The sequence below is a fragment of the Oncorhynchus kisutch genome, linkage group LG9 (assembly GCF_002021735.2).
Source record: "Oncorhynchus kisutch isolate 150728-3 linkage group LG9, Okis_V2, whole genome shotgun sequence".
Taxonomy (NCBI): domain Eukaryota; kingdom Metazoa; phylum Chordata; class Actinopteri; order Salmoniformes; family Salmonidae; genus Oncorhynchus; species Oncorhynchus kisutch.
In genome coordinates, this window is record NC_034182.2 from 31589590 (window position 1) to 31600389 (window position 10800).

The window sequence follows — 10800 nt, forward strand, 5'->3', positions numbered from 1 at the left end:
CAATAGGTGGCAGCAGAACTCCTATTTTTGACGGCATGTCATTCATCACAGTGTTGCTGCACCTCCACGGAAGTAGCCACTAAATAACTGAACTGTTGTGCTCATGGAAAAAGAGCGATTGTAAGTGGGTATCCCTCTGAAGTTTAGCAATACACATCCCCAGCTTGATAGGTAGGTGGAGTAACTAAAGTAATGTGATATCTACATTTTGAGTGGTTTATGCTATGCTAACTAGTTATCACCAGGTCTGACGTTAGTTATTTACAAATCAAGTAAAATTTCTAGGAAGACCAAGCCCAGCTAGTTAGCTAGCTAACGCGTTAGCTACCTGTCAGAATAGCTAGCTAGCAAAGTACAGTAGATAGGCCAACATGTTTAATGTTTCCACATTCTAGTATCTACCTGTCTGCTTGACATGATCTACTTTTAGAAAATATGTAGCTAGTTACTAAAGTGTCAGTATGTAAGGTACAATCAGAATGTTTAACTTGTGTAGTTGTGTAGTTGTGGGTGTGTGTATCTAATGAGACGTGTTGTGGGGGGGGTGTAACCTATCATAATAACTCCTGTACACACCTCAGATAAAAGTCAGAAGAAGTGTATGAGAAAGTGAGATAGAATTGACTGTAAACTCAATGGTTATTGAGAACAGCCTTAACAGGTGCAACCTAACCTATTGATTAACTCTGATCATAAGCTCTAATTTAGCTATCTTTTTTTCCAGGGAGGTTATGACACATTGTCCATCTGTGTCCCAAAGTGACAGGAGCCATGAAGCTTCGGCTGCACTTTGTGATGGACCCCATGGGCTGGTTCTGCATCAGTATGGTTTTCGCCATCTGGCTCTACAACTCCTTCTTCGTCCCCAAATTGGTGCTACTGCCCCATTTCTATGAGGGGAATATCCCTTGGGCCTTGGTTGTCAGTGAGTATTAATCCCACAGACCAGGTGTTTAGTTAGGTCTGCTTCATCAATGACTTTGACTGCTGTAGTCATCCTGTACCTCTCCTCCTAGGTTACTACTTTGCATCAGCCCTCTGTATGGCTGCACTTTTTAGAGCTTCTACAGCCGATCCTGGCCGACTCCCACCCGACCCCCAAATCCCTCACTCAGGTAATTTGACATTCCACAGCCTCTGTCACAAATACTGATATATAATATAAACTGAGTGTACAAAACATTAAGAACACCTTCTCTGTCCATGACACAGACTGGCCAGGTGAAAGCGATGATTCCTTATTGATGTCCTCCTCAATCAGTGTAGATGAAGGGGAGGAGACAGGTTAAAGAAGGATTTTAAAGGCTTGTGGCAATTGAGACATGGATTGTGTGTGTGCCATTGAAAGGGTGAATTGGCAAGGCAAACTATTGTGTCTTTGAATGGGGTATGGTAGTAGGTGCAATAACTTTATGTTTAGAACTGCAAAGCTGCTGGGTTTCCTGTGTGTATCAAGAATGGCCCACCACCCAAAGGACATCTGGGGACGGGGGGTGTAACGCAATATTAGGAATGCGTCCTTACTGTTTTCTATACTCGGGAAAAGGTCCACTGATATGAGGTTTGTTGCCTGGGTCATGGCAAAAGTATAGATTTTGACATGGGTACTTTGTTTCAGAGCGAGAACAGTGGGAAATGTGTACCAAGTGCAACACGAGGAGACCAAAAAGGTCCCACCACTGCAGTCGTTGTGGCCATTGTGTACGTAGAATGGACCACCACTGTCCATGGTAAGGCTTCAGAAACTTCTATCACTCCCATAGGATATTCAGCTAAACAAGACAGCTCGTTCTGGGGGTGACATTTAGAATTTTCTGTTGCATTTAAAGAGCTGACGGGGATATTGTCAGGGTGTCTTTCACTGAACCGGCCAAGAGAGGGGGACAACTGCACAGTAGTTAGCGCTGCACCTCTTCTCTAGCAGCACCCTCAGGATTGCCACATATTTTTTCAAATTGATAGACAGTTCATTGAATGGTTTAGGCCTACATATCTGTTTATCATCTTGGGAAAATGTGCTTGATATTTGCCTAGCTTGTAACCTAGGCATTTGAGCAGTCCTGTAAAATGTATTTTTCTCCCTCTTGTCTCCTGGCAGGATCAATAATTGTGTAGGGGAGGACAACCACTGGCTCTTCTTGCAACTCTGTTTTTACACACAAGTCCTCAGTTTGTTCACCCTGGCTCTAGACTTCTGCCAGTTCTATTACTTCCAGCCCTTGACCTCATTGGACCAGGTAAAGTCAAGAATGAAAAGTGAGCGCTTTAACACTAAACTAGAATGAACATTACTGGACAGCTTGGTTTCATGATTTTTTTTTTTTGTAATAGCAATCACAAGGAAGAATTTCGTCATCAACGATTTGGATTACTTTCTAATTCAATTCAAGATTTTCCATATTTCCTTGGAAAGTGTGTAATCAAGCTCTTACAGATAATTGCCTGCCAGACCCCTAAAACCACTCTCCCTTCTATGCCTTGATGATGAACATTTTAATAGAGATGTACATGTACACATTTTCAGCTAAAAGCTGATTTACAGCATACACAGGCCTACGTAGGCAAATAAATAAAACAGATCTTTTTTAAGTTACTGGTATTTCAGATTTCATAAAACCTTTTTCACAGTTAAGCAGTATTGAGCAGTCTCACAAAGTAGGGCAGGCATAGGTCTGTAGTAATTTGTCAGTGAGAGTAGGGAAGGTCCCGTTTGACTGGATCGGGTAGATATGCAACAGAAATGACCTCGTCTCAGACAACCATGTGCTGTTTTCCTGGGATTTTGCAAGCTTCTGAGCAAAGAATCTGCAGAGATGAGACTCCAAGGTTTGTAAGCCCATGTCTTTACATGCAGAGTAGGAGGTGTAGATAGGCGGTATGCTGAATGTGTGAAAGGAATACGGGAGTATGTACATGGTGCTGTGAAGTTGACTTTGACTTCTTCTGGTTGTACTCTCAAAGGAGGCATTCATGGCACGTCATGAGCTCGCCCTGATACGAGTGTCTGCGATCATGGGTCTGGTGATGATCGGAGGCATGAGCAGCCTCTTCTATACTCAGATGGCTGGCATCCTGACAGTGAGTCAAATCTCTCTCCTGTTTATTTGGATCTCCATTAGCTTTTGCAGAAGCAGCAGCTACTCTTCCTATTGTCTCTTGTAAGAGATTGTGGTCAGAAAATTGTAGTCAAGTAAATATCAACGTATTTGTTATGTATCAAAGTAGCATGTTATGCACTGTTTACACTGTCCATTTCATGCAACCTAGTTCTTTTCTAATTCCGATCATGCCAATCTGCCTCAATTCCATTCCCTGGGTATGCTACTCAATCCAGATTCTTAGCTATTGTTACTGGAGTAGTGGGAATATTAGGATGTGTTTGTGAACTTTACCGTGTCCTTGACTGTCATGACTCTTTACCAGATGAGCCCTCACCTTTAACCTCTGTGAGTGGATTGACAGGATGTAATGCACCAGCACCAAGATGTAATAGACTTAACAGCTTACATGTGAGCCCAGCTGCGTAAAACCGTCTTATCTGGACTGCTAAGTCTTTATTTCTATTACTGTCCCTCTGGGTAAACGTGGGTCCTTCTCGTAGCCACACAGACTTTTTCTACTTGATGACATTAAGGGATTGGGGCCTGGAAGGCCTAGTTAGTTTCGTACTTGTCTTGTTGCACAGACCCATGAACAAGCTTAGTAACAGATTTGGTGATTGGCCAAATCCCTACACGTCCAGGTCTCAATGTATGGGTGCATGCCACCAGAAGCCATAGGTTATTTTCAGACAACAAATCCTATGGTAAGGAAGGGAATTGCAGGATGTTGATCAGTTGTTTGTGGTTCACAGAGAAAAACAACCTTTCAGGAATATGTTAAGATGATAACAGCATGTTAACAATTGACAATAACTATGGATAGTCATGTGCTAGTTAGGCTATTTTCTTGTTGATTAAACACGTAGAAATGTCCTTTTCAGAAAACAACTTAATTTGGAAACCTGGGCCTCACAGCACGGGTGGGCGGGTGCATTAATGTCTCCTAATTAGCATGTGGTGTGTTATCTGTTTGGTGTCGCGCTTTGTGTGTAAGGAGTCCATTTGAGGAGATGTACCTGGCTAATTAGTACACATGCAAATATATATTCCAGGACAGTCTGTGATCATGCAAACTACATTTTAGTAATTTAGCGGACACTCTAATCCAGAGGGACTTACAGGAGCAATTAGTGTTAAGTTCCTTGTTCAAGGGCACATCGGCAGATTTTTCACCTAGTCGGCTCTGGGATTTGAATCAGCAACCTTTTGGTCACTGGCCCAACGCTCTTAGCCACCCTACTCAAGGATGTGAAATCTATCAATGTTTAAACTATGTTCCTCTTGTGTTACCGCCTAACAGGACACCACCACCATTGAGAAAATGTCTCACTTCTCAAAGGAAATGTAAGTAGCATGGGTTTGTTCCTTTGTGCTGCCTTTGATACAAGGGACAAGAAAATAATTTTCCGGGCTCTGTGGACAGCCTCTTCAGGTTCCGATTTTACTTATCTGATTGGACACAATTTTTCCAGCTAGTTGACAAGTCATTGCAGTACCATTAAGTTGAATTTGGTGTTCCACAAGATTCAGTGTTGGTACCTCTGTTTTTCCATTTTGGGCCCATTCAGACTTGAGATCTGTGCGCACGCTTGTGCACATTATTTTCTCTTTCACAGAGTCGGGTCTGGTGGTGGGTCAAAGAAATCCTGGCAGCGGACTCTGGCCGAGGTGTTTGGCACTACCTGGAAAATCCTGTGGTTCATCCCGTTGAGGAGCAGGCAACCACTGACCTTTCCCCACCACTTCCGCAGTCATGTGTAGATAAGTGGAGCTCTGTCCCACTTCAGTCCAGACGGCAGGCTGCCATCTCCGACAGAATACACTATGCACACTCAGCGCCCCCCACCTGCCTTCACCTCCCTGTTTTGTGCCATCTAAGCTGATTAGTAGTATTGGTTGGCCAGTGGATATCTTTTCGTCTTTTCCTATAGGAATCACATTGAAAGTGCTTGAACTGAGTCACAAACTCCTCGACAGTCGAGAGACATTTGACCAAGTGCAACCTAATGCCCTCCCTTATACTTACTAGGGGCTCCATTGTGCTCTGTTGTCACATTGAGGGAACCACTTTAAGGGGACATTTCTTTTTAAGGGAACTTTGACAGAAGAGAAATCAATAAGAACTACAAGTTGATTGTAGGGCCATGTAGACCTTCAAACAACACTAAATGCTAACTCTAACTCAATAGCCAATAGACAGCCAATTAAAAAATATTTATAATTTGTGTCGCCTTCTTGGCACTCATGGTCCATTCATGTGTCATAAATCAACAGTGTTTCTGCTGTTGTCTGGTGGGCTGTGGCCTGTTGTATTCAGGATAAAAAAATGACATTTTTAGTCCGTCTCCCAAGTGGTTTGTATACTTGCCTTTTTACAGAAGGCTTTTACAAGTAATTATTTTGGTTAGAAGTTGATATCAAGTGGTGGACATATTGGTTTGTGGATTGCTATAAGAAAGAGTAGTTCCATGATTGAGCTGCATTCCATAATTATATTGTAAAAGAGTTCCTTTGCTTGACTTTTTTACCCATATTTTTTAAAGAATGTGTTATGATGCTCCTACCAAAAAGAAATGCCACTAGTAACACCTGATTTGAACAATGTTATAATGCCTAGTACAGAAGGCAAACTTAAAGTTGCCATGAAACTCATTATGTGTCGCATCTTTGATAGTTGCTCCATAAACCTTTTTATGAAGGGTTTGAAGGAGAATTTACTCACCTGGCTAAATAAAGTTATAATATGGTTCTACTATTAATATATTATGCACTGAAACACAAGTTTTAGTGTACCACAGATCAGGGTTGCAACTTCCACTGGGGACGGGGGACGGGACATACCACCCCCCCGACACATTCTGAAGTTGCATTTTTGCCCCCCCCCCCTCCCCCATTTTATAATTGGAATGTGATACAAAACGAGGGAACCGTGGATTTTAGGACCGTGCGATGCCTCCGAGCGGTCAGGTTGGTTGTTTGGAGTGTTTATCAGACTTGATTAAAAAATATATATATAATAATAATAATGTCCCCCCCACTTCTAATACCCAACGTTGTGCCCATGCCACAGATATATGGTACAGACCGGCAATGAAGGAGACCTTTGCTTGTAACATGACTGTCTGTCATGCATCATTTTGCCATAAACTAGCATGACGCCTAATAATATCTATAATGTCAGCCTTATGACCGTGTTACGCAGGCCTTATGACTGTTACGCAGGCCTTATGATAGTATTATGCAGGCCTTATGACAGGGTTCAAGTACAGCGTTACCCAAATATCTTACTGTCAAAGTTGGTAGTTGACTTTCTTAGCCGTCGCAACTCAGTTGCACTGTTTGTTTCTGTAGTTTAGTTGGTAGAGCATGGCACTTGCAATGCCAGGATAGTGGGTACAATTCCCGGGACACCCGTACGTAAAATGTATGCACACATAGTCGCTTTGGATTAGGTGTCTGCTAAATGGTATATATTTTATTTATTATATAATACAAATAAATAGAAAAGTACAAATGTGTGCACTATCCACATACTGTACCTTTATAAAATCAGTTGATAGATAGCTAATTACGTATCGAGCTACAGGGCTTTAACAACCAACCATGACTTATTTTGAATCAACATTGGTAACCGTGTCTTTATCTCCCACTTTCATTACCATCAATTAGACAAACATCACAGAGTCTTTGTTCATCCATTTTAAAAACATTTTTGCTTGTTGCTTTTTCAAACCTCCACACTGCCTAAAGCCAAATGATTTAACCTTACCAATGACCACAGACTAAGACTAAAAGTGTCACAATGTCACAATGAACTGTATCAAGATTAATTTCAGGGTATACCAAATAGTTGTATTTATGTTTATTTGCCGTTGTACACTTGGTTGTAACATTGTTCATAAATCCTCCTACTTCTAAATATGCACTGATATACTGTACCTCTGTGTATTTCTTTGTACACATTCCACTTTCCAGTTTTATTTTGTTTTTATGTACATGTTTTAATGACCGTTGAGTCGATTACTTTTGATCATTTGAATGTATGATGCTAACTTTGACTTTTCTGTACCTAGTGTGACTTAATTAACCCTATCAGTCCCGAGAACCCAGCAAAAATTTGATTTAAATGTATCTGCATGTACAGCCCTTATGTTATCAGGGCTACAAGTAGAACCCAAAACAATTTGACATAAATAGTTGCATTCATGAGTTTTATTGACAATTGTCAAAAACCAACAAAAAAAGTCAGCCAAAGCAAAAAGCTGATAAAAATGAATTCATATGAACGCTGTTAAGTGCTTGTTGTTTGCTCACTGGGAAATTAATATCCAACTCGTCAGTGACAACTCTTTGGAGTTTGATAGCAACTATGAGCTTGTTACAGTAGTATAGACAATATGTCCTGGTATTTCCTATGATCTTCTATGTAGAAGAACCCTTTAGCTTCTAACGACTTGTGTAGCATGTGGGCAACACAGAGCAAAATATTTTACACGTGCGTGTTCGTAAGAGTTTCGGCTTTTCATAGGCAGCTTTCAATAGTTTTTATAGCTCAAACCATTTGGACTCATTTTTGCAAAAATAACCGTTCCGAGCCCCTTCGGGATCCGCCCTTGCCTCACAACACAGCTCTAGTCAGCCCCTGTTAATCACACAGACTAATGGGATCTACGGATGCAGAAAAAATATATTCATCCAATAGTGAACCCCAGAAGTCTGTAGCTCAAACACACTATGTTTAAAAGGGTCTAGAAGTCCAAGACGCCCCAGCATTACGGTGGGACTCATTAGGTTAATGGAGTCTCAGAACACTGTTTATGTTAGTATCTTATTGTTTTCATGTTAATTGTGAGTACAGCTGCTGTCAATTGTCTGTCATATTTGTAGTTTCCTTGATTGTTTGTAAATGGTAGTGGACACTGAATACATAATTTTTTATAACAATATTGTCTTTAATTTTAACTTCCTGGTTGGTATTGTGTTGATTTGTATGATTTATATACTTCATACTTTCTTCATCATATAGGATGCATCATATATTGTATAAGGGGAATGTTAATGTTGCATTAATGCAAAGTACATGTTTTTTGTTTACACTTGAAGTATCTGTCAATGCATCGCACATCACCAGTAGGAGTTCTACCAACAACTGTCTTGAACCATAGATATATTTAAAAAAAAAAAGATTTGTTAACACTACATCAACCGTTGCTTACAGAATCACCAACCTACTTTGGCATCTAACAAGGACCTTTTGTGAGGATCTGTATCCCCACTATGTCCCTCAGGGCTCAGTGCTGAGTCCCCTGCTGTTCTCCATGTACAGTGCCTTCAGAAAGTATCACACCCCTCGACTTTTTCCACATTTTGTTGTGGGATTCAAATTTATTTAATAGTCTTTTTTTTGTCAATGATCTACACAAAATACTCTGTCAAAGTGGGGGGGAAATTATACCATTTGTTAAAAATAAAAAGATATATAATAGAAAATAATAATAAAACTGTAATATTTTGCTAAGATAAGTATTCAACCCCCTGAGTCAATACATGTTAGAATCACCTTTGGCAGTGATTACAGCTGTGAATCTTTCTGGGTAAGTCTCTTAGAGCTTTCCACACCTTGATTCTGCAACATTTGCCCATTTTATTATTTTCTAAATTCTTTAAGCTCTGTCAAATTAGTTATTGATCATTGCTTGACAACAATTTTCAGTTCTTGCCATAGATTTTCCTGCAGATTTAAGCCACTCAGGAACAATCACTGTTTTCTTGGTAAGCAACTCCAGAGTAGATTTGGGCTTGTGTTTTAGATTAATTCACCTTTTTGCAGGACAATAATCTCCCAGTGTCTGGTGGAAAGCAGACTGAACCAGGTTTTCCTCAAGGATTTTGCCTGTGCTTAGCTCCATCCCATTTCTTTTTTATATTGAAAAACTCCCCAGTCCTTTACCATTACAAGCATACCCATAACATGATGCAGTCACCTTTATGCTTGAACATATGGATACTGGTTCTCAGTAATGCGTTGTATTGGATTTGCCCCAAACATAACACTTTGTATTCAGGACAAGAAGTTAATTACTTTGCCAAATGTTTTGCACTGTTACTTTAGTGCCTTGTTAAAACATGATGCATGTTTTGGAATATGTTTTATTCTGAGCAGGCTTCCTTTTCACTCTGTCAATTAGGTTAGTATTGTGGAGTAACTACAATGTTGTTGATCCATCCTCATTTTTCTCCCATCATAGCCATTAAACTCTGTAACTGTTTTAAAGTCACCATTGGCCTCTTGGTGAAATCCCTGAGCGGTTTCCTTAATCTCCGGCAACTGAGTTAGGAAGGACACCTGTATCTTTGTAGTGACTGGGTGTATTGATACACCATCCAAAGTGTAATTAATAACTTCATCATGCTCAATGTCTGTATAATTATATATATTTTTACCCATCTACCAAGACATGCCCTGGTCTTTGTGGTTTAATCCGTGTTTGAAATGTACTGCTCGTCGGGGCCTCCCGGGTGGCGCAGTGGTTAAGGGCGCTGTACTGCAGCGCCACCAGAGACTCTGGGTTCGCGCCCAGACTCTGTCGTAACCGGCCGCGACCGGGAGGTTTGTGGGGCGACCACAATTTGGCCTAGCGTCGTCCGGGTTAGGGAGGGTTTGGCCGGTAGGGAAATCCTTGACACATCGCGCACCTGCGACTCCTGTGGCAGGCCGGGCGCAGTGCGCACTAGCCAAGGTTGCCAGGTGCACGGTGTTTCCTCCCGACACATTGGTGTGGCTGGCTTCCGGGTTGGATGGCAGTGCGGCTTGGTTGGGTTGTGTATCGGAGGACGCATGACTTTGACTTTCAACCTTCGTCTCTCCCGAGCCCGTACGTAGGCTACTAAACAATTGGATACCACGAAATTGGGGAGAAAAAGGGTTAAAAAAAATGTTTTAAATGTACTGCTCGTCTAAGGGAGTTTACAGATAGGACCTTACAGATAATTATGTGTGGGCTACAGAGATGAGCCGGTTTGTGGGGTGTAGGCCAGTGACACAACATCTAAATGTAATCCATTTAGATGGATTTTACCCTTTTTTCTCCCCAATTTCGTGGTATCCAATTGTTTAGTAGCCTACGTACGGGCTCGGGAGAGACGAAGGTTGAAAGTCAAAGTCATGAGGTGGTCAATAAAAATAATAATAATAATTTTAACCACTTATTACACACAATGAGTCCATGCGTCTTATGTCCCTTGTTAAGCACATTTTTATTCCTGAATGTATGTAGGCTTGCCATAACAAAGGGGTTGAATACTTATTGACTGAAGACATTTCAGCTTTTTATTTTTTATTAATTTGTAAACATTTCAAGAAACAGAATTCCACTTTGACTTTATGGGGTGTAGGCCAGTGACACAAAATCTAAATGTAATCCATTTTAAAACCAGCCTGTAACAGAACAAAATGTGGGAAAAGTAGGGGTGTGAATACTTTCTGAAGTCACTGTAGGAGCCAATTCTGACCCAACCCTCTCCCTAACTTAATCACTTGTGATGGTGTGTTGTCTTCTAGCACTATGTCATGTAATGTACCAGGACTGCTGTAATCATTGGCCTTCCTACTACTGCACTCCATTATGTGCCTTGATGTTGGGATTTTGCACTTTTTATTTTAGTAAGGAAATTGGCATTAACATTTGCTATTGACATG

General features: G+C 41.0%; 1 protein-coding gene across 2 annotated transcripts; it reads left to right on the forward strand.

Moving 5' to 3' along the window:
• The first annotated feature begins 57 nt into the window (after window positions 1-57).
• LOC109880999 (probable palmitoyltransferase ZDHHC21) lies at window positions 58-8412 on the forward strand. Of its 2 annotated transcripts, none has more exons than XM_031832409.1 (8): window positions 58-171; window positions 725-925; window positions 1017-1115; window positions 1619-1730; window positions 2099-2237; window positions 2962-3078; window positions 4402-4445; window positions 4718-8412. In XM_031832409.1, exons 2-8 carry the CDS (start codon window positions 772-774, stop codon window positions 4860-4862), a joined length of 810 nt encoding a protein of 269 aa, XP_031688269.1. In that variant the 5' UTR covers window positions 58-171; window positions 725-771; the 3' UTR covers window positions 4863-8412. The 2 variants fall into 2 exon arrangements, with proteins under 2 accessions (XP_031688269.1, XP_031688270.1); XM_031832410.1 differs by having other exon boundaries at window positions 761-925; window positions 4718-7027.
• Window positions 8413-10800: the final 2388 nt, after the last annotated feature.

Bases quoted from the DNA above. Each gene is read 5' to 3' on its own strand.
- LOC109880999 (XM_031832409.1), top strand. From the start codon at position 772: ATGAAGCTTCGGCTGCACTTTGTGATGGACCCCATGGGCTGGTTCTGC. The intron at 2,238-2,961 runs GTAAAGTCAAGA...GTACTCTCAAAG, and splicing joins CCTTGACCTCATTGGACCAG to GAGGCATTCATGGCACGTCA. The intron at 4,446-4,717 runs GTAAGTAGCATG...TCTCTTTCACAG, and splicing joins TCTCACTTCTCAAAGGAAAT to AGTCGGGTCTGGTGGTGGGT.